Here is a 23,236-nt window from a genome sequence, read left to right as displayed (position 1 = left end):
GTCTCTGGCCATTAAGAGCATTAAAGTTAATACCAGCACCTTTCATCTGATCTGGTACTCCACTGGAAGCCAGTGCAGCTCCCGCAAGACAGGAGCAATGTGAACTGTGCACAGAGTCCCTGTAACCACCCAGGCCGCAGAATTCTGCACCAGTTGGAGCTTCCGAGCAGTCTCAAGGGCAGGCCTGCATACAGAGAGTTACAATAATCCACCCAGAAGGTGACTTTGGCATGGATCACAGGGGCCAGGGAATGAGCCAGTTGGAGTAGCTGGTAAAGCTTCAGCCTGGCAACACTGGGAGCCTGGGCCTCCGCTGTCAGCGAGGCATCCAGGACCACCCCCAAGCTCCAGGCAGTAGGTAGGTACCAGCTTCCAGGGCATACCGTCCAGCGCTGGGAGTTCAGGCCCCACCCTGACATTCCCCCAAACGAGCCACAGAACCTCCCTCTTAGAAAGATTCAGTTGCAGCCAGCTCTGCTTCAGCCATCCCACCACAACCTCCAGTCCTTCAGCCAGATTAGCTGGGAGAGTACCTGACCAGCTGCCCAACACTAGATATAGCTGGGTGTCATCAGCATATTGATGGCAACTCAGCCTGAAGCCCCATGCCAGCTGGCCAAGGGAGCGCATAGAGGTGTTAAATAGCACTGGGGAGAGGATGGCTCCCTGAGGCACGACACATATCATACCCTCTCTCCCACCGCCCCCTCTGTCTCCCATCTTGGAGAAATCAGGAGAGCCACGTCAGGACAGTCCTGCAAAAATCCTTTCTTGGCAAGGCAGTAGGCCAAAAGATCATGGTTGACCATGTTGCTGTGAGGTCCAGCAGTAGCACCAACCTGCTTTAATCCAGCTGTCTGTGAAGTTAATCTGTGAGGGCAACCAAAGCTGTCTCCATCCTGTGGCCAAGGTGGAAGCCAGACTGGAATAGATCAAGTGCTGATGTGTCGTCTAGGAAATAAGCTTTGGGGGGAAGGGGGAGATCAGGTTCTTCATATGATCATCACATCAGAGGAAAACACATCCTGTGCCTGTGTTAATACTGTTTCTACCCTTGTGTTCCTTAAATCCAGGACACTGGCCAGGGGCATTCCTGAGTACGGCTTTTCAATAAATCCAGCTAAGACAATGATGAATTTTCCTCTGGATGAGGCTGTCGACATCCCAGGCTGCTCAGCGTTCAAGCAGTTCCCAGCTCACACTATGTTCCCGTGGTGTGGCTTGTTAATTGATACTCAGACCCTTGAAGTCTACTGTGATTACTCCAGGCAAGTAGGAACAGTCCGTGGCTTTACTTAACATCATTTCTGGGACACACTTCAGATTTCCATTCAATCAAGCTGTCAATAAGGAACAAACGCTTTTCTGAGACCTATTTTGAGTCTGGCAAGATAGGGAGTTGAAAAGGAAATATTAAATGTAAGTTATCTACAGTAATTGGGTAGCTCTGGTTTTATTCAGTGGTAAAGAATTGGACACCCAAAAAGACACCCACATTAAGGTTTTGGTAATAGGCTAATTAATGGATAGTTGATTGGTTAACTATTTATTTATTTATTTATTGCATTTATATCCCTCCCTCTCCCAAGATGGGCTCTGGGCAGCTTACAGGGAGGGGATATAAACAAACAGCAGTGCCATGTAGGGAAATTAGTTAAGCAGTAAACAAGCAAACAGTGAACAACAAATGATGAGAGCAAGATGGAAAGTGCAAGGCAGTCCTTAGTGTCTCCTCCAGCAGTGATTCTCAGGGCAGGGGAGGCTGAGGTCGGTTGAACCTCCCCCTGCCTGGCAGAAGAGCTCCTTTTCACAGGCCCTGTGGGATGGTGGGAGGGAGCATTTCCCACCATGTGTCCTGGCCCTGGTTGAGGCTAAGCAGACATCTTTCAGGCCAGGCACTACCAGTAGAGCACAAGGCTCTCTGGGGCACATATGGGGAGAGGCGGTCCCAAAGGTATGCAGGTCTCAGGCTGCATAGGGCTTTAAGCATCAGTACCATAACCTTGAACCAGATCCAGTACTTTGCTGGCAGCCTGTGCAATTGGGACTTCAGCTGAATGTGTGCCCTCATGGACATTGCCATCAGCAAGCGCACCTCCACATTCTGCACTAGTTGCAGCTTCCAGATCAGGTTCAAGGGAAGCCCCATGTAGACTAAGTTACAGTAATCTAGCCCGGAAGTGACCATTGAATGGATCACTGTAGCTAAGTCCTGGGAGGTAAGACAGGGAAACAGTTGCCTGAATAGCCAAAGGCCTCCATGGAAGTGTTGTGATCGGCCCTGAGCCCATTCGCAGGAAAGAGCAGAATACAAGTTAACAAAAATAAAGATATAAAATAAAACAAGGCTCCTCACCCTTGGTATTGGGATCAGTGGAACCCCGCCAAGTGTCGGGAGCTGGATTCCCAAGCCCAGACCTCCCTGGCTCAGACACAGGACCTCCATCTTTGTTGGATTTAATCTCAGATGGTCCTGCTGGAACCACCCAGCCACAGCCTCTAGTGCCCTGTCCAGAATATCTGGGGCAGAGTCTGGCTCTCCATCCATCAACAGATAAAGCTGGGTGTCATCAGCATACTGATGGCAACCCCGCCCTAACCCCCGGACCAGCTGGGCAAGGAGATGCATGTAGAGAACAACATTGGAGAGAGGATCGCCGCCTGTGACACTCCATATTCTAATGATATCATTTAAGTGCCGAGAGTCCTAATTAATATATACTGCCAGAAACATCCTAATGAGATTACATCAGTTGTGTCATATGGATATTTTTCTAGGGGGGATGGGGGTTGGACTAGATGTCCCTTTCAACTCCATGATTCTGTGATTAGCTCTTCCCCGCCTTCTCCCACCAGCCCCTGTGCCCCCCGTCTCCCAAGGCACTGCTGTGTGTCAGGAGACCCTGACTAACCAAAACCATTACAGAACAGAGAGCTTTTCTGAGGAGGGGGATCAGACAGGACCACCTGGTTTCCATCAGCAAGACACAGCCTGGTATTGACAGTGTGATTAGATTTCCTTGAAGGTGACAGCTGATTTTTATTTTCTTACTAAATATATCAGCACTGCATTTTTTTTAAATAAGGGGTGCATCACTGATATTCTAAATAGGACGCAAGCTTGCTACTTTTCACCCAGCAAAGGACTTTGGATTGCATAGAGTTTGTCTGATGCAGTTTCTGACTGTCAGTACTCTTTCATCTAGCAGACGGCCACACTTGGAAATTGTACTCTGCTGAGAGGAAAATTTGGTTGAGTGCAGGAAATGCTTTACGCTGAAATGAGATTGGAGTGGACTGCTGAAGTTCTTCCATCTGTCAAGCATGCGGTTTCAATGACAAGTCAAGTTTGTTGTTCGTTTGTCCGTCCGTTTGTCCGTCCGTCTGTGGATGGTACACTGAGCTCAACCCCTGTTCTATACCCATCAGTTTGCAGTACTCCTGCCAGAAGTTGGCAACGAACTGTGGGCCTCTGTCACTAATGATCTTATCTGGGAATGAGTGAAGTTTCACAATATGGGGGGGGGGGGAAGCTAGCCTCTTAGCGGATGGCAATTGTGCACAAGGAATGAAATGTGCCTGTTTGGAAAAGGTGTCCACTACTACCAGAATTACGGTCTTCCCTTGTGAGACTGGTAGTTTGACTATAAAATCCATTGACGCTACAGACCAAGGACGTGTGGCTGTTTCTAGAGGCTTCAACAACCCAGGGGGCTTTCCCCCTCTTCTCTTAGCCATTAAACAAATGGGGCAGGAAGCCACGAACTCAGAAACGTCCTTTTTCATAGATGGCCACCAGAATTGTCTGTTAATTAGATGCAGTGTCTTCACATACCCAAAATGCCCGGCCAACTTGTTGGAATGGCAAAATTGTAGGACCTCTGAGCGGAGGCTCTTAGGGACGTAGAGTTTGCCATCTTTATACCAGAACCCATCCTCTCCCTTTTGTACTTCACCTGGGCGGTCTTCCCCTTCCTTTTCGATCTCGGTGGCTAGTTGTTCCCCCCACACACACACACTTCTCCGTCTGCAGATTCTGCCTTGCTTTGGACCGTGTGGTTACCATGGCAGCTACTTGAGAGGGGGAAATCTTTCTGGCTATTTGTGCTTCGGGAGGCTCGAAAGGGCATCTGCCAAGAATTTTTTTGTCCCCGGGATGTCGAATCGAAATCGAATTTAGAGAAAAACTCCACCCACCTAATTTGCTTTTCAGTGAGTTTGCGGTGGCTGGTGAGCACCTCCAAATTTTTGTGATCTGTCCAAATTTCAAAGGGCAGTTTGGCACCTTTCAGCCAGGACCTCCATGTTTTTAAAGCATAGGTCACGGCAAAAGCCTCTTTATCCCACACCAACCAATTTCTCTGCTCCTAGGAAAAATTCTTAGAAATATAGGCACATGGTTTCAGCCTCCCCTCCTCATCCCTTTGCATGAGGATGGCTCCGACAGCGACGTCGGAAGCGTCACATTGCACAATGAAAGGCTTTAATTCATTGGGGTGGCTTAAGACTGGCTCGCTTGTGATCAGCCTTTTGAGCTTATTGAACGCTTCCTGGCATTTCGGCGTTCAATTTAGCTTCACTCCCATTTTTTTGGCGTCTGAACCTTTCCCCTTTGTTTTCAGTAACTCAGTGAGGGGCAACATTATTTGGGCAAACCCCGGTATGAAGGTACGGTAAAAATTTGCAAACCCAAGGAACGATTGGAGCTGTTTACGTGTTCTCGGGGAAGCCCAATCTAATACCGCTTGAACCTTACTTGGGTCCATAGCCAATCCCTGCCCGGATACCCTGAAACCCAAATAGTCAAGTTCGGTTTTGTGGTTCCTCTTTCCTCCTGCAGGTACGCCTGCACATCTGTCAGGGCCAGCCTCTCCTTCAGCAGCAGCAGCAGCACAGCTGGAGTGCACATGAGAAGCAAACTCTTTGTGGTCCTGCAGCTGCAGTGCCACCGCTTATTTTTAGACTTACAGGTAAGTGCACCCAAAGTACCTTCTGTGAGTCTGGAGAAAAACGTAGCAGGCAAAGCATTTCGAGCGTGAAACCAGATCTTTGTATGGAAAGCCAGGTCCCTCAACATGGTGCCCATGGGAGACCTAGCATCCGCCAGCATTTCTTCCCCCGGCGCCCAGCGAGCTTTCCAGAAAGGGAGGGGGTGGGGCCTTTGTAAGTCAGGGCTTCCTGTTGCTTGCCCTCCTTTCAAGGAAAGGTTTTCCAGGGGCTGCAGTAGCAGCAGCAGCAGCAGCAACCGCTGGAAGATCAGGAGGGCGGGTAAACATCCATCCATGTCCCCCCTGAGCCTTTCCTTCCTTCTTCATGTCCCTCCTGCTCTTTCTCCCTTCTTTCCTTCACCTGCTCCTTTGTATTCTTCTTTGGTGTCTGCTGCAAATGCCTCATGGCAGCCATGCGGGGCAGCTCTCACCAGCGCCTCTCAAAACTCCAAAGGCGCCTGCAGGGTCACAAAAGTTGAGGAGCCCAGATAGAAAGTAACCTGTCAGCATGGTGATAAAGACTAAAGTTTTGAATCTTTGTACAGATGGGCACTCCCCCTTCACAGCTCTTTAGTGAGATTGAGGTTTTTGCCTGTATGTATTTTAGTTGGATAAAATTTTCAGAATAATATGTGAACTTTATTTTTCTTCTTTCATCTTAGATCAACAGTCTTAGGACAGTCTGTATCAACATTTACAAGATTTTTCTGCTGCAAGCCTACAGGTACAGCTCAGTGACTTCCAAAGCTTCAGTACTACAAAGTGCCACTAGGAGGCACTGTGGATCAGCAGACTTAGGATATTCCCCATTTCCAGCATTGCCACCTTGAGGTGTGGTGATGACCTATGAAAGGTGCACTTTCTTAAAGCAGCTGACCAGTGGTTTTTAAACTGCAGTGTTCGAGACATCTCGAGGTTTGGGCCCTAAACTTAGCCTTTTACAAGGATGTGAGGGGAAAGTGCTAAGAATCGACCTAATCGATGCTCACCCTGATGGCCTTTTAATCCAGGCTTGATCCAAACACAGCTTGTAGTGACTTCCGGGCAACACTCATGTAGTTGAACAAGAAGGAACAAAATGTGGGGCTAAAGGCTTATCTGCATTCAGAGAAAATTTTAAACAGAAGTGGGTCTCTGCAGCATTCCCACCCTAGATCTGGTGCTGAAGCGTCTGGTTAAATTCAGGGTGCTTAGAGCCAGTCCTTTCCAGAGTGTGGTGTATCTCGATCTCATCAGATCTTGGAAGGCAAGAGGAGAGGACCAGGGGCAGCTCAGCAGAGGAAGGCCGTGGCAAACCACTTGCGCTTCTTCCTTGCCCCAAACCCCCTTGCTGGGGTCCCCATAAGTCAGTTGCGACTTGACGGCACAGACATACACAAACAGAGCCAACATTTAAGGCTGCTGCCTCCTCACCTTTCCAAATCTAGACTGCAAGCGTGTCATTCATTAACCAGTTTTTACTCCAGATTGCCATATCTGAAAAAAAATCTGTCAGTACTTCGACCTGCATTCTTTCTACTTTGCCTTTAGGGGATCTTTGCTTTCTGGAGAACTGATAATCTTTTAATGACTTTATAAGTGAACACATTTCTCTTCCTCCAAGAGTTATTCTCTGTGCTTCACCACCCCGCAAACATTCGCTTATCTTGTAGAACATACACTTTGGTCAAGGCCAAATGGAGCTGGCTTATCATGTGATCAGAACCTGTCAGTAGGCGAGTTCTTCTTGTTGCTGTTTGTTTTGTGGAAAGGGAAAAAGGAAGTTCCCAAAAGATGGGTACAGGTTGGCTTCTACAAATCCATTCTACTAGTAGGATGGATCTGTGGGGTCCAGGTCAGAGGCTGCATTCAGAAAACATGTTACGCTAACCTTGTGTCCAGTCCCTGCTTGTTGTTAAGCTCAGGTGCCCCTTCCTTCTTGTGCAGACACTGGATGGTTTCGTCTTCCAGCTAGGAGGGAGGGTGTGGGTTACACAGGGCAGTCCTCAACAGAGTTGCATCCTTTTAAGCACATTAGCTTCAAGGGACATGAAAGGCTGTTTAGGATTGTACTGTTAAGTCTAGTTAAACCAGGCACCTGCATAATCCAGAAGCCATTTTAAACCAGGATTCCTTCATTATGCTCTTCATTGCAAAAAAGACAGGCACGGTATCGACTTAACATGGTGTCTGAATGCAGCAGAAGATGCTATGTAAATGTGGAAGTGAGACATCACAACATTCAAAGTAGATGCCTTAAATTAACTGCCTGTAGGATTTGCCTACAAAACTGCTCTTTAAGACTGCATTCTTAAAATATTAGACTTTGTTCTTTTTTTCTCCCAATTTCAGGTTTCATTCATGTGTTCTCCAGCTTCCCTTTAACCAACAAATCAAAAATAACTCCACTTTCTTCTTGAGGATCATTGCTGATACTGCTTCATGTGGTTTCTCTATTTTGAAAGCCAAAAATACAGGTAAGTGTGGGAAAGTCTTGAAAACATCATCTAAAATTCCTCCGGGGAGGGGTGATGACTGCAAGGACTTTTCTGACTTTCTCACCATTCTGCTGATAATTGAATTCCATATGACCACACTGCTCCTCCACCAGAAGGACCTTCTAGACATATCTGCAGTGCATACCTTGTTGGGGGACATTCTCAGACTGTGGCATTATAACCCGTGATTGTAATCGATTTTCTGGGGAACATGGCCTCGTTATGTCTGACCACAGCACATGGCACATTGGCAGCTGAACTCCTTCCCACACTTAAGTCACCAGTGCGGCCATTTATTCCAGAAGAGTCTGCTCCCTCACTAGCAATGTAATCCTGGGCGTGTATACTCTGAAGCAGGCATGTTCAGGATTGCAGCCTAATACATACAATTTTAATCCAATTTTTTCCAACCCAACATGTTGTTGACTGCCTTGAGTCTTTGTAGAATGGATGGGATATAACGCTTAACATAATAAATAATAAATAAATAATGACATGGATTCGTGGTACAAGCAGCATGTATGTGTTGTCTAGTCTTCCAAAATTACTATTATAATAAACTAACATCATTTCCCCCAATTTCCTGACATCTTTCTCTAATGCTAATTAATTGTGTCGGTTGCATTAATTTGGTCAATTTTCACATCTCATAAATTACAATTGGTTCAGTTTTTGAGGGTTTCCAGGAGTTGGTTGTTTTATTTCAATATTTATTAATAGACTAGGAGTAAGGCCCTTGGTGAGAGTAAATACAATGGGCTCTAGAAAGAGGCTATGGGCAAGCATCCTGGCGGATACTCAGCATCAATTTGCTGTGGTGTCGTAGCATTATAACAGTCATGTAGACGCTGAAGCTCAGTTTTCCTTTAGTCTGCAGGGTGGTATCACCTTTTCCTTTAGTATTTGGTCTTGTGGCATTTAGCATCAGTGTATGCTTGTGGCATGTTCTGGATATTTTTTTTTTTGCTCTGACCTGGTTGTGTTATGGTATACCATAGATTATGCACCTCAAGGTGGCCATTTTCTGTAGGTGAAGAGATCTAGCTTCAGCTTTCCATCTCCTCCCACTCCCTGCAGCCTCTACCTAGGAAATGAAAAGAAGAATTGCAGATTTATACCCTGCCCTTCTCTCTGAATCAGAGATTCAGAGCGGCTTACAATCTCCTATATCTTCTCCTATGAATGCCTAGGAGCAGTTTTTCTCCACAGTGTGGATGAAAGCAGGAGGGAAGCAACCTCAGCAGGGTATAATGACACAGAGTCCACCCAGAGGAAGTGATCTCCAGCCCTCACCTGGAGATTGGCAACAGTGGTAACCCAAGAGGAAATGGCTGGTTTGGAGGATGGAGTCTATGGTATTGTACCTATCTGAGATTCCACCCCTGCTCAAGCCCCATCCTCTCCAGACTCCACCCCTCAAATCTCCAGGCATTTCCCAACCTGGAGTTGGCAACGCTATCTCCTTCCCAGCCAACCAGCAGTTTACCTTTATCTGTTTCTCTGACTTCAGCTTTCCATCTCCTCCCTCCCTGTAGCTCATACCCTGTGTGGGGACTAAAGCAGCTTACATAATTATTCTCTCCCCCTTTTGATCTGCACAACAACCCTGTGAGGTAGGTTAAATTGAAAGTCTTTGACTGGTCCAAAACCACCCAGTCAGCTTCCACAGTAAGAACCAGGGTCTAGCAGACCCTGCTCTAAAGTGCTGCTACGCCACACTGGCTGTTATAGGGAGGCTGCTGCTGAACAGTAGCAAGCAGCCATGCCTAATTGAGTGATGCCAGTCAGGTGGCATCAAGTCACCCAGAGGGTGCTCCCAAGCCTAGGGTAGTTAACCTCCAGGTGGAGCCTGAAGATCTCCTGGAATCACAACTGAACTCCAGACCACAGATCTCTCTCCCCCTGGAGAAAATAACTGCTTTGGAGGATAGACTCTATGGCATAATATTAAGCTGAGGCCTCTCCCCTCCCCAAATTCTGGCTTCTGTAGACCCCATCACTAAATCTGTAGGAATTTCCCAACCTGGAGCTGGCAATCCTAGTCAGGACTAGCCCCAATGAATTCTCCCTCAAAGGCCAAAATAAGGCCTGGAAAGGGCCTCCTCTCTCAGCCTTTTACTGACAGAACCAAGCTTGGAATACTATGGATGCCTAGGAACAGCCACGGAGGGAAAATGGAGGACCCGGAGGCAGTGGTGGGATTCAGCAGGTTCGCACAGGTTCTATGGAACCGTTACCTAATGTGCTATCGGTTCTATAGAACCGTTTGTTGGTCGGGCGCCCTCGGATCAACGGGGACTTTCCCCTCTAAGTGCCTAAAACTCACCAGTTTCTTTTCCCCACCAGACTGCAAAAAAGCCCAAGCGAACAAGTTAGACGTGCGCCCTGCCAGGAATTGCGTCTCCCTCCCTCCAGCCCCTTCCAGCTTCACCACTCCCACGTGTGATTAAAACCCAGGCGCCGAGGAAAAAGCAGCTCAAGCTATCCACCGCGGCGCCTTCTGGGACTCGTAGTCCTTGCGCTCGGTAGCACAGCGGGCAGGAGGCTCGAAAGACTACCAGACGCAGCATGCCCCTTGGCAAAGAAGGGCTCCGCTCGCTTGTGCGCGCTCGCGGAGTCAGGAAGCCCCGCCCACTTTCATTCCTGGAAGGATGAGTAGGCGAAGGTCTGTTGGCTGCAAACGCTTGTGGGGGCGTCGGGCTTGTTTGGTTTTTTTGCAAATGGCAGTCAAATTAGGTGACTATTAGAAGTAGGAAACCAGCCAGGGAAGCAGTGGGGCCCTTGGATGACCATGGGGTAAAAGGATTACTGAAGGAGGATGGGGAAATGGCTGAGAAGCTGAATGCATTTTTTGCCTCCGTCTTCACCGTGGAAGATGAGAAGTGTTTGCCCGCCCCAGAACCACTAATATTGGAAGGAGTGTTGAAAGACCTGAGTCAGATTGAGGTGACAAAAGAGGAAGTCCTACAACTGATAGACAAATTAAAAACTAATAAGTCACCGGGTCCGGATGGCATACATCCGAGAGTTCTGAAAGAACTCAAAGTTGAACTTGTGGATCTTCTAACAAAAATCTGTAATCTTTCATTGAAATCTGCCTCTGTTCCTGAGGACTGGAAGGTAGCAAATGTCACCCCCATCTTTAAAAAGGGTTCCAGAGGATTTCCAGGAAATTACAGGCCAATCAATACTGGGAAAGTTGTTAGAAACCATTATCAAGGACAGAATGAGCAGGCACATTGATGAACACGGGTTATTGAGGAAGACTCAGCATCGGTTCTGTAAGGGAAGATCTTGCCTCACTAACCTGTTACAGTTCTTTGAGGGGATGGACAAAGGGGACCCAATAGATGTTGTTTACCTTGACTTCCAGAAAGCTTTTGATAAAGTTCCTCATCAAAGGCTCCTTAGAAAGATTGAGAGTCATGGAGTAAAAGGAAGGTCCTCTTGTGGATCAAAAACTGGCTGAGTAATAGGAATCAGAGAGTGAGTATAAATGGGCAGTCTTCACAGTGGAGGACGGTAGTGCCTCTCCCCCAAAATACCCTCCCAGTTTCAAAAAGATTGGACCAAGGGGTCCAATTCTATGAGCCCCAAAAGAAGGTGCCCTTATCCTTCATTATTTCCTATGAAAGGAAGGCATTGAAAAGGTGTGCCGTCCCTTTAAATGTGAGGGCCAGAACTCCCAATATGGAAATATCTTCAATAAATCTTTCTTTAAACATAATCTAGTTGTCTTTACCTCTTTTACTGTTCTTATTGCGGTATTTAATGCGTGAATTATTAAACTACCTTTCGGTATATCTTTTGGTATAGTTAAAATGGTCATTAGGACATAGAACCTGTTGTTAATTTATTTGAATCCCACCGCTGCCCGGAGGGATGGGCCAATCATGGGATTGGCCTATCCCTCCAGGTCCTCCATTTTCCCCTCAGTGCCTGTTCCTAGGCATCCATAGTATTCCAAACTTGGTTCTGTCAGTAAAAGACTGAGAGAGGAGGCCCTTTCCAGGCCATATATATGATGTGTATGTGTGATTGTTAACTTATTCCATGTCTTTTCTCATCTCCTTTCAAATCTATCTAAAGGATAAGACTTTATTTCCTTCATTTATATTCTGCCTTTCTCCCCACCGTGACTTGGCTGGAGATCTTGATAGTGTTTAACCCTTTTGAGCCTGTGGGCACATTCGGAATTCAACAAAATGGCTGCCACAGGAGGCAGAGCCAGCCGCAATGTGATTACCACAGCTTAACTTCAGTCATTCAGTGAAGACCCTTGTGCTGTGGTGGCAGCTGCTGCCAGAGCAACATTTGAAAACATATGCCAATCAAGTCTCCAATAGTCAAGCCTTGTAGGCGAAAGCCCTTGCTGGCCCCCCACCCACTTCCTAAAAACACTGGGCAGGAGGCAGAAATGGTGTCAGTGGGCAGTGTGATGACCTTGGGCACCGTGTTTGGGACCCCCTGGTCTTCAAGGTGCTCCTGGACTTGAATCTTGCTCTTCTATTGCAAACCAACATGGCTGCCCACCTGGAAAAGAAATTACCATGCCCGACTGTGAAATGACCCAGGTGAAGTCTTGCCTTCCGCAGCTGTGCACCTGGAAGTCCTTTTAAGTGGAGATGCTGCACTTTCAGCCTCAGTCTTGGAGTTGTCCTGTGGTCCCTTCCCAGATTCCAACAGGCTTTAGAAAACAAAGTGCACCTTTTTGATGTCTGTTTCTTTCTCCCATAGGCATTTTCCCCCCTGCAACCAGTCCATCGGCACTACTTTCTTTTGAAGCTGTACAGTGGCTCTGCTATCATGCCTTCAGTGTCAAGCTGGCAAATCACAGAGTAATTTACAAGTGTCTTCTAATGCCACTCAAGTATTGTAAGTTCCTCTGAACTATAACTTCAGTCCTCTGTGTATACTCTCCCCCCACCTCCTGCTGTCATGATCCCATAGAAAACTAGGGTATCTGATGTGTAGTGTGGAAATCTAATATTGTGACTCTTACAGATCCTAGAGGAGTGCACTATTGAAATATTTAAAATGTCTGTTGCACCTCAGCTTGCCAGTCAGGCTCAGAGCATTTTATATTTTTAGTTTCTGCTGTGTTCCTTGTGATTTTTCTTGATGTCTTATTTTTAAAAATTATATTCCTGCTGTTCCCCCACCTTTCCATTTCAAACAAAATATCGCAAGAGTTTTAAGCATGTTTGTATTTTAAGTTGTGTTTAATTGTGTTTGCCTGTATCCTTTATAAAGGTTATATCTTCACTACCTGGCATTACACTTCATGACACACATGGCCCCGCCCCACAAAGTCCCATTGGTATCAAATCTGGCCCTCATAGCAAATGAGTTTGACACCCCTGTTAGCATCTGTATTCTTTCATTTGCTTAAACATCTATTGTCCCACCCGGCCCGGGCGAGGACTGCGCGAGGGGGACCCTCCTGCGCTCGCCAGCCAACCCCCCCTCTCGTTGCCACCCCGAGAGCTTCCCACACCTCCCCAAGCCCCCGCGGCGGCCCCACTGCTCACCTGGGCCGACGGAGCCCCGGTAGTGGCCCGAGCATGGTTCTGAGCGAGACATCAGGGAGCAGGAGGGAGAAGCCAAGCCCAGCGCCGGGCCAAGAGGAGGAGAGCCGCCTGACCCGCGGCGGCGGCGAGAGACACCGCACCCCATCACGCTGCAGAGGCCCAGGACGCCCGAGGCACGCCCAGGCAGCCCAACCCCGGCACGCCTCTCCTGGGCGTCCGGGGCTTTGAAGGGGGGTGGAGCCAGGGAGGAGTGGAACCCAGGAGGGGGGAAGGACTGGGATGGGAGGATAAAAGGGAGTGAGGCAGGAGGTCGGGGAGGAAGCTGGCGGGTGCTTATTGAGGCTGCCTCCAGAGAGAGAGGGACAGGAGCCGCCGCACAGCCAGAAGGGGAACGGGGGCCTGTGGTGAAGTAGCCTGGCTCCCACCCCTGTTTCTGAGACCTCCGGGGAACACCCACAAAGTACCCGAGGGGAGCTGCCCGGGATAGTGGGATGACGGCTGCACCGGGAGGGGTGCCTGGGGTGCAACATCTATGAGGATGCACTCATGAAGATCTCAAGATTTCCGGAGTATTCTACTCAAAAATTTGTCATTTGTACTACTTACCCCTCCCTCTTCACACTTCGCTCTTACCATCTCCTCTTCATCCAGACCTGTTCCACCCCTGTCAATCTTACATTCATTGGACTTCTTGAAACTTAGCTCTTAAGAGTTAGAGTGGGTTCTGTGTGCAAAGATCTGCAGAGGACCAATAGGACTGAGATCTCTTAACTCTGTATGTTTATTTTATAACATTTTTGCTGAGAAGAAGAGACATGATCTCTGCAGACACAAATTTGCAGTTTTTGAGAACTGCAAAACCAAGCATCTGTGATATCTTCTTGATAGAAAAACTGCCCAAACTTTTCTTACAGAAACCTCTGGGAGAGCATGAAATTGTGACTGGATTAGTGGAATTCATTTACCAGAAAATTAAACATTGCATGAATGTACACCGTCACGCTAAATAATTAAAAACTTATGCATATTTCATGATAAATAACCTTTGGACTACAGTGTATCTTAAATAGAAAACTATCTTTAGATAGATTTTTCCCAAAAAAAGCATTCTATTTTGAAAATTGATTTAATTTCTTTTTCCAAAATAATTACTGATTTTTTTTCACCCTGGCTGCAGAAACTGGTTTTGGATGGTGGAGAAAGTGAAACAGTGAAGCAGGGGTGCCAAACTCATTTGTTCTGGGGGCCACATCTGACATAAATGAGACCTTGTCAGACCGGGCCACGTGTGTCATAAAACATAACGCCCGGCAGCAGACATATAAACTTTATAAAGGACACAGACAAACACAAAGATTTTTTAAAAGCTTAAAATAAAACATGCATAAAACATTAGCACTTGTTGGTCTTAAAGGTACTTTCTTTGTATCTCTCCCATGCGATCCAGGGAACTAGGCAAAGAAGGCTCTGGCTCTTTCCTTCCTTCCCCAGAGGATGAGGAGGGGGAGGAGCTTCAACCAATAGAAGGAAGAGAGGCTTGGCTCGGTAGTTCTGCTGTGTGATTGAGAGCCTGTCAAAGCAAGCCATTCCTCCTCTTCATCCTCAAGAGAGGGGCCTCTGTCAATGGAGAAAATAGCAGCTTTGCTCTGTAGCTACTGTGCGATTGAGCAAGCCTGGCAAAGCACACTATGGTGGACAAAGAAGCAAGAGAGATGGAGAAGGAAGCAGATGACATCCAGTTGCACGGGGACCTGATAGGAGCCCTCTGAGGGCCTGATTCAGCCCCTGGGCAGCATGTTTGACACCCCTGAGTTAGAGGGTCAGTAACTCTAGAGTTATAGTGTAGGGTTTTTTGAATAATTATTTAGTAGTACCAGAGAAAAGCGGTCAAACATATGGCTAAACAGAAAAGAATAAAACTTGTATATAAACAAATAGACAGTTCAAATTATACACATACAATTACAGTTAGTGTATCAGTTCTCCCCAATTTCATTACACATATGTGTTTCTATCTATAGAATTTCAGCAGCCCAAAATCTAATAATTCTTTGAGGATCTCCATGTTTTTGTAAAATTTAATTTTATCAATTTATGTAACTTATTTCCTTGAGTTGTGGCTGGCCCAGGATCACCCAGTGAACTTCCATGGCAGAGCTGGGAGGGGAACCTGGATTCTGACCACAAAAGGGGACCAGGAGGGGCTGATTTTCATGCCCTGGCTCTAAACATCAGGAAGCCGTTTTCTGGAGCACAGTACAGGGCACTGCAGCAATGAAAGGGAATTGGAGAAAATAATTTCCAACCCCCTTTTAGCCAGGCAGCAGTTGAAGGCGGAGGCAGACACACTCCGTTTTGCCTCCGTTGCAAGGTTTTAAGTTGACCACTTCTTCACATTTTTCCATATTTATTACTATACCTTTAAAGCCACACTTGGGTCACATCTGCCTGGCCATTTATAATTGAGAGCTTGGAGTGGGTGGAGGTGGAAATAGATGTCATTGCCTTTATTACCTAGAACTGGTTTGTTCTGCTAAATAGGAATACTCCTTGGAAGAAAGGGATCTGAGCCTGTAGCTGTGCTTGGTTTAAATGTCAGGATTCTACCTCAGAACCATGCACATCCAGAAGGCAGTCAGTGAGGTGGACTGAGTGTGATTTGGAGCATCAAGAGAAATTCTGTGGAAAGACGTGTAAATCAGTATCAGGAACAGACTTTGACTTAATCTCTTCTTGCTCCTGAATTCTGTATACAACCTTAATAATAAGAGGCTGATCAGCTTTCTACCCCATTTTGAAAGCATTTAGGGCCCATGTAGATGAGACAGACATTCTGCTGCCACTTAGGAACTCCTTTAAACTGCTTTGGAGGCCCAGTTCTGCTTGGGACTACTGCAGTGTGTTGGGGGGTCCATGCTCTTCTTCTGACTCAAAATAGTATTGGGGGCATTATTTGTCTCAGGTGGGAACTCCTTAAAATGGCCACGAGTCCCTCAGATGAACTTGGGGTTGCCCATCCTGTCTAGTTTGCCCCTAAGTCCTTGTCCTGAAAGGAGGCTGAAATGTTTGTTCTGCCCTCTTGGCTGTCTCTCAAGTCCCTTGGCAAGTATGTTCTCAATACTTGTTTGTCTGAACATTGGCTAACTGCTTGTACCATCTTTATAGGTAAAATGTGGTTGCTCCAGAAAATTCCAGAAGCTACTCTGCAGCTGCTACAGAAAGCGACAGAACTGTGGCTATGTGAAGACTTTAGAGCCATCTTGGATTAACTAGTAAACGGTCTCCCGTTTTGAGAGTCACCTTCCATTTTACAGCTTGACAAAATGTCCACACAGGCCCTTGTCTACAGAACAGATGAGAATATAATTGTTTTAACACTCTATTCATTCAGAGTTAAAACTTTAAGCCATTGTAATATTGTAAAAATATTTAAAATAAAAATTAAATGTGATGAGATAGGCTAGTCTTGACTGTGAAAGGAGGAAACAACTTCATTGTCCTGGAATGTGTTACTTGTGAACTATGTTTCCCTGGGGGTTTGGTTTGCTTTTGCAAATAAATTGTGAAAGGAAACACTTCTGTGACCTTCTTCGTGCTTCACACTCATGGGATAGTGCGCCTGCGCCGATCCTCGAATCGGTACCTAAAAAGCCCGGGATTTTTCCACGCTCAGCGCCAATGGGCATGTGCAGGCATCCCATTGCGCATGCTCACTGGCGCCAGCGCGGGGATCCCACCAGTTCCTTTCTGACCGCCACGCTGAGAGGATTCCCTTTCGTGTGTCGCCGGTTGGTAAGGTAGTCATTGGATTACCTTTATCTCTTGTTGTATATAGCCCGTTTGTTATTTTTCTTAGTGTAGTTAGTAGTTAATGGTTAGTTAGTTAGTAAAAAAAAAAGTCATGCTTGTTAGTTTTCTGCTAAACAACATTAAAAGTAGAGATTGCTGGCTATGTCCCTTCCTATAGACCCTGCTGTGACAGGGCTTGGGGTTTTCACAATTTACTTGCAAGGGGGTGATAATAAATCAGCTGTCTGAGGAAGAATGGAAAAGCCTTTGGGGGGGGGAGCAAATACAAGTACAAATGTGGAATTAGGAATGGTATGAAAATAATGGTTTCATTTGAAATGGGCAACCTGTGTGGATCGGGGGTAGATGCTTGTGATGCTTGAGTTTTTCATTTCCATGATTTGGACTAGGGGTTTTTTTTTTTAACCTTTATAATGGATACAGTATAGGGATATGAGATTGGGGGGTTGTTCTGAAATTTTATAACAAATTAAGTCTAGAATAGCATAATGTTTGCTGTCACTGTAGTCAGGTAGCCTGTACAGGTGCTAGAGTCTCATAATCAATACCTTTTTCCTTGCAAATAAAATAAAATCTGAAAACATCACAAGATGGGTTTTGACCAGATGGGTAAGCAATATTTCCTTGGTAGTGAAATGAGAAATCTGGCTTCTAGATATCTTTATGACTATCGTCATTGCCTGTGGGTGGATAAAACACTGGGCCTCTTCCTGCCAATCATTTACCTTTCTCTGCTTTGTAAAGAGTTGAATAAATGAGCCCTGTTGTTTCCATTGGCCAACTTTGCTGCTCACCAGCTAATCAGCTTCCAGTTCATCCTCTGAAAGTGGAAAGCAAGAGCCAAGTGCAGCGGTCACTATTCCTGTGGACTGTTGAGGCGTCGCAGGCAGAACTGGGTCCAGAATGTTGTAACCAGGTCCTCAAAAAGAGTTGCTCAGTTCTCCTTCCAGCTTCTGCTCTTTTCCACAATGGCCAATGAACATAATGAACATATTTTAAACTCATTTGTCCAAATCAATGCCAAGCCAAACAGACTCTTTTTAAAAAGATCACTTTTATGGTCTCTGTTGCCTAGAAGCCTCTTTGTTTGACTCCGTCTTTCATGGCAAAACAAAATCCATCTCCATTAAGGCAGAGTCAGTAAATAACTGGATTCACCCAGGCAATAAATCCTGGTAGGAAAGCTGATCAATCAGTAACTACAGAGGATGATAACACTCCCAAGGAGATCGAAGCCTGAAGCTGAGTGCACAAGAGGGCAGGCAGGGGCGAGGAAAGCACGACCAATGTCCAGCTCCTCAGTAATGCTAATCAGCTCAGAATGGAAATTAGGGAGCTGAAGTGAGGCTGAGGTTGCCAACAAAGCTGACATATCTCTTCAGTTTTTTTACCTTCTGGAAGCAAAAAAAATAAACCAAAAGGTGGTACCTTGGTTCAAAAGCTTTCCAGTTGTGCAGGGTGTGCTCCATCATAATGGCAAGGCTCAGTGTGAGGGCATCGTGCCCTGCTCTTTGCCCCAGAGGCCCAAGAGGGCATGCAGGCCTTATGCCACCATTTGCCCTTTCACAATAATCCCACAAATTGGGTTAGGCCAGTGCAGGGATGGGATTCTAGCAGGAGCTCCTTTGCATATTAGGCCACACCCCCTGAGGAGCCAATCCTCCAAGAGCTTACAAGGCTCTTTTTTGTAAACTCTTGGAGGATTGGCTACATCAGGGGGTGTGACCTAATATGCAAAGGAGCTCCTCCTAGAATTCCACCCCTGAGCCAGCGGTTCCCAACCTTTTCAGGATGGTGACCCACAAGTCCAAATTTACTTGGTCTGGTGACCTATCAAGACTGGCCTAAGGTTTTTTGGCACCCTAGGCAAACTGCGACCTCAACACCCTTCCAGTTCAGCATTCAGTTTTCTACAGTAGCTAACCAGATGTTTTTGAGAAAGCAATTAACGTTGCACAGAGGGCGTAGCTGCCCCCACTACAAACCCCAAACAAATGGGACACACATCCTTTGCATCGAGGGGCTGCATCCCAGCCTTTGGCCACCACCTCCTCCTCCATCACTCTCTAATCCTGCCTAAGACTCTCACTCACTTCAGTGACCATCAGGACACATTTTACTTGATCAGCATGCAGATGCAGTGAAGCAAAAACGGAACTGGAGACTGTTTCTTATGTCAGTCAGATCTTTGTTTCCAAGATACAAAAGGGTGTCAGAAAGCCACTCAAGAAGGCGCTCCACACGTTCCCACAGACATCAGACCCACGTTCGTACGTCACGCACCGGCTCTGCCAGCATGGTTTTGGCAGGCAGGGAACACGCAGAGCTCCTCCAGCAAAGCCCGCACTCACCTTTTCGGAACCAGATCCCTCACTGCCCCTCCCTGCTCCTTTAGCCACCCTGAGCCCCGCTTTAAGGAGCCCCCCTACACAAGCCTCAGGAGGAATCCGGGGAAGCTGCCCCAGGAGTGCCGCCTCCTCCCTCCTGCCTGCAGCCCCTGAATTTTCCAACTCTCCCCATTGGAGAAGGAGGAGACGCTGAGCTGTGTGGGCTGGAAGGAAGACTCCAGAAGCTAAGGGAGATGGACGAGCAAAGTGCCTCCCTGGCATGACGGACACGTTGGGGTTCTGCCTCAGGCAACAGAACCCCACATGCTGGGCCTGGGATCAGTAACATTCCCACCAGGCCAAAGATTCTAAATCAGGTTTCCTATGTCTGTTGGAGATGCTGGATGTTCAAAATGTATATCCTATCAGTCTGTAGGGATGGGTATGAACTGGGGGCAACGGTTCATTTCATTTCATGATCCATCTGATTTCTGACCCAGTTCCTGTTTTGTTGGTTCGTTTGCTTCAGGAGGTCAAAACTCAATGGGCATCTTCAGCAAGTTTGGCAAAGGTTGGATTTTGGAGTGTCTGAATTATTGCCCCCCCCCCCAAGCAGGGGCCCCTGGAAAACTCAGCTTTCATGACTAATCTTTGTGCTGCAAAATGAGACTTCCATGGTTGGCTCCTGGAGCTGCCAATCAAGCTATGGACAACTGCTATAGGTGTTTCTAGGGCTCTCAGAAGTCCACTCCCAGGAATTGATTGAAACAGCGCCAGGCTGTCTGGGAAAACAAACTGCCAAAACAAAACAGATGAAGCACCATGGTCCAGACCAGTTCAGAACGACCCAATTCATGCACCAATTGTAATTCATGGTACAGTTTGTGCTCATGTCTAGTCTGAATGCATTCATTTTGTGGAGTTAGGGTGGATTGAGCAACACTGAGTTGACCAAGGTTCCCCTTGTGGGGCAGCAAGGATTTTGGACCCAGAGTTGCTCCATCTTCCTGCACAGACCCCTACTGACTCTCCCGTTTATTTTCTGAGAAGGACTAGAGCTGACCCAGCAGGTGAGCCGCTGAGGGAGAGGGCATCTGCTTGCCAGGCAGGTGGTGCCAGGAAGGGCCCATCATCTCCAGTGAAAAGGATCAGGAAGCAGGAGATGTGACGGATCTCTTTCCCATGGTGGTCCAAAGTACAAGTTACACTTACAGGGTGTGACTATTCTAAAGATGGCAAACACCCAGCAGATTATTTTACAACTGGCACAGGCTGCTCTGATAGGAATGGAAGGAGCCAGCATTTCCAAGGTGGGGTCCTGGTTTGCAAAAAGGCAGCAGGAGCCCACTCCAGAATCCCGCCCCCCCCCCCGTGCCCTTCTCCACACACCCCCCCCCCCCCCAGGCAGAGCTTGTGGGCAGCCCTTTGAAGGCGGACATGAGAGAATTCACGCAGCAGGGGGAGAGGGCAGTAAAACAGATGATGTTTTCTATGAGACATATAATTTATTTTAATAGTATGGTAACTGAAAATAGAATTGAGCGTATTTTTGTGCAACACAGTGGCACACACCGAAGGGGGCGGGGGGGACAGTATCACCACTGCACATCAACAGCTACATGAATGGCTGCCGAACTTGCAACTGTAAAAGAGGAATTCCAGCGGGGCAGCCAAGTTTGTTGGTTAATAGTAAAATACAGTCATGCTTTGAGACATCTTGAAAACATTATTTCTTCTCAAGCTTTCAAGTGGACTCTAGTGCATAAAAGCTTCTGTCCCAGCAAACAGGTTCGCCTTTCAGAAGCTGGAAAACTCTCACTTTCTGTTTTAACTGCTAATGCACTTATGCCCCATTTCTTACATACATCTACTCAGAAGTAAGTTCCCTTGTGTTCAATGGCTCTTGCTTCCAGACCTCATTGCAGAGAGAGACGGCTATTTCCCTTTCCCTCAGGCACACAAGCCTTTTCCTGTCCCTTCCCAAGAGGTCTTGTTAGAACTTATTTTTAAGCTCCCCGTTGATAGATGCTTCCGATACAGCATTGACCAGATCCTGCCGGTCATCTTGCTTCTTCACACAGCTTTGGATGGCTTTGAAGACCATAAATCCAGGGATCATCAAGCTTGGCACACCTGCCACAATCACGATGATGGCATAAACCCAGCCAGGGTACAGCATTTCCTTCGACTTGGGGAACAGGTCCTGTAGGAAAGAAGATGGGCGCTAATGGATCTTGCATTATACTGCATACCAATGGAGCAGTCCTTTTTCAGTTCTACTGAAGGAAGCTCTTGCTTGCTTCTATTAAAACCAGTAGGGACACCAATGCTATCCTGTGCAGAGTTACTCCTCTCTAAGCCCTCAGACTGGAGTAACTTTGCATAGGATTGGACTGACAGACAAGTTTTCATAAAGGACAGCTTGCTTGCCCATGTATGACCTCCCCAACAATGCACAGGCACGGGAGAAAGCGGAGCTTCCTTTTGGTCTGTCTTCTCAGTCCAGGTAAGGCATCAGAGGAGCTCAAAAAAATCTGGCCAGGAAGTCTCACGAGCAGAGGTGTCTGTTGCTACCTGCCCCAGATTCTCTCAGGATTCCTTTGTAAACAAGCTGACGTGGGAAACTTTCCCTGAAGGTAGAAAGTTTAAAATCACTGGCTTGTATCCAGCCAGCCTAGCTGAAAGTCTTTCCCCAACTGGGCTGTCTTCCCACTGGAAGAAGTCTCCTTAGGGTGGAAGAAGGCTTTCAGGTTAGCTGAGCACACAGGTAGGAAAAAGACCAATCGAATAAAGGTTGAACAAAGCAGGAGTCAAGTTGCACCTTTAAGACCAACCAATTTTTATTTAGAACGTCAGCTTTCGTGTGCTCTTAAGCACACTTCACCAGACGAGGAATCTGGTGTGCTTAAGAGCACATGAAAGCTGACATTCTAAATAAAAATTGGTTGGTCTTAAAGGTGAAACTTGACTCCTGCTTTGTTCAACTGCTTCAGACCAACACAGCTGCCCACTTGGATCAATCTAATAAAGGCATTGGGAAATAAATACACCAAAGCCAAAGAATGATGAAATTCTCTCCAGGTAATGTTATTAAGTGAAGGGAGTGGTGCTAAAAACTTCCTGAAGTCTCCATTCCAAGAAACAGCCTGTTCTCCCAAAGGAACACATGTTCAATAGCAGGAACTGTGGAACTACGATGCACCCACTGTGGCAAATGGACAGGGCCACAAACTGATCACCAAAACTAAGATGTTACTAAATCATCTAAAATTTTGTGACTTCTTTTCAGTTTGGAGTCATCAAACATGGACTGCCTTCTGAACTGGTCGCATATCGTGGGTTGTCACTATGGGAAGGAGCTTGAGAAGTCTTGGGCTCAAAGGCATCCCTTATGCCCATCCTTGCACCAGTTCAGGACTTCCCACATTTACAGTAAATGGTACCTTGGCATTCCCTCGCCCCCCAACTGGAGGAAATGACAAACCATAGTTTGCTCTCTTGTCCACAAACAGGGCTGGCACCAGCGTTTCTGGTGTCCTAGGCCCCTGCCCCCCCCCACCCCTGCAAGTGCAGTGGTGGCAGGCAGCATGACATCAAACACTTCCGAGCACACCTGCCTGAAGCACAGACCCGGGAAGGCTAAGCGGGGGCAGCAGGAAGGCGTGTGCACTTGGAGGCTGGCTCTGAGCACCTCCGAGCACACCTGCTGTTGCCTGGTGTCCCTTCCCCCGCCCCCTGGTGGGCAGCGAGGCAGAGGAGGACAGCAGAGAGGTGGGCAGCAAGGGTGAGCACTGCAGCAGTGTGGAAGGGCCACTGGGGGCAGCAGAGCACTGGAAGGAGGGGGCTTCTAGGTCAGGTAGCACCCTAGACAGCTGCCTACGTGGCCCGCTGGGACATGCCGGCCCTGACCACAGACTACAAACTGAGCCCAAGGAATTCTGAGGCTTATTCTCATGCAGCCATGTTCTCAAGGCAGTTGAAAAACCCAGGCTCAGGTTGCTCAGCGGCCTTGTGAGGACAGAAGTATAAGGAGGGGTAGAAAGTGTTGCCAAAGCAGCTGACTTGTGGTGAACCTTGATGGGGTTTTTCAAGGCGAGACACAT

At 47.2% G+C, this 23,236-nt stretch overlaps 2 protein-coding genes across 2 annotated transcripts in view; one reads left to right on the top strand and one right to left on the bottom strand.

Annotated features, from left to right (window-relative positions):
- TERT (telomerase reverse transcriptase) overlaps positions 1-16,447 on the top strand; it is a 67,769-nt gene extending 51,322 nt beyond the window's left edge. Inside the window, exons 10-15 of the mRNA XM_060253655.1 lie at positions 1,074-1,268; positions 4,841-4,970; positions 5,651-5,712; positions 7,320-7,444; positions 12,203-12,340; positions 16,162-16,447. Of these exons, the coding sequence (XP_060109638.1) occupies positions 1,074-1,268; positions 4,841-4,970; positions 5,651-5,712; positions 7,320-7,444; positions 12,203-12,340; positions 16,162-16,265 (754 nt within the window). The 3' untranslated portion in view covers positions 16,266-16,447. The remainder of the gene's footprint in view (positions 1-1,073; positions 1,269-4,840; positions 4,971-5,650; positions 5,713-7,319; positions 7,445-12,202; positions 12,341-16,161) is intronic.
- A 4,611-nt stretch (positions 16,448-21,058) lies between these two features.
- LOC132582696 (sodium-dependent neutral amino acid transporter B(0)AT1-like) overlaps positions 21,059-23,236 on the bottom strand; it is a 31,657-nt gene continuing 29,479 nt past the window's right edge. Inside the window, exon 12 of the mRNA XM_060254377.1 lies at positions 21,059-21,336. Coding sequence (XP_060110360.1) covers positions 21,127-21,336 — 210 coding nt within the window. The 3' untranslated portion in view covers positions 21,059-21,126. The remainder of the gene's footprint in view (positions 21,337-23,236) is intronic.

The sequence above is a fragment of the Heteronotia binoei genome, chromosome 14, assembly GCF_032191835.1.
Source record: "Heteronotia binoei isolate CCM8104 ecotype False Entrance Well chromosome 14, APGP_CSIRO_Hbin_v1, whole genome shotgun sequence".
Classification (NCBI taxonomy): Eukaryota; Metazoa; Chordata; class Lepidosauria; order Squamata; family Gekkonidae; genus Heteronotia; species Heteronotia binoei.
Note: the sequence above shows the minus strand (reverse complement) of the source record. Positions and strands in the feature narration are given on the sequence as shown.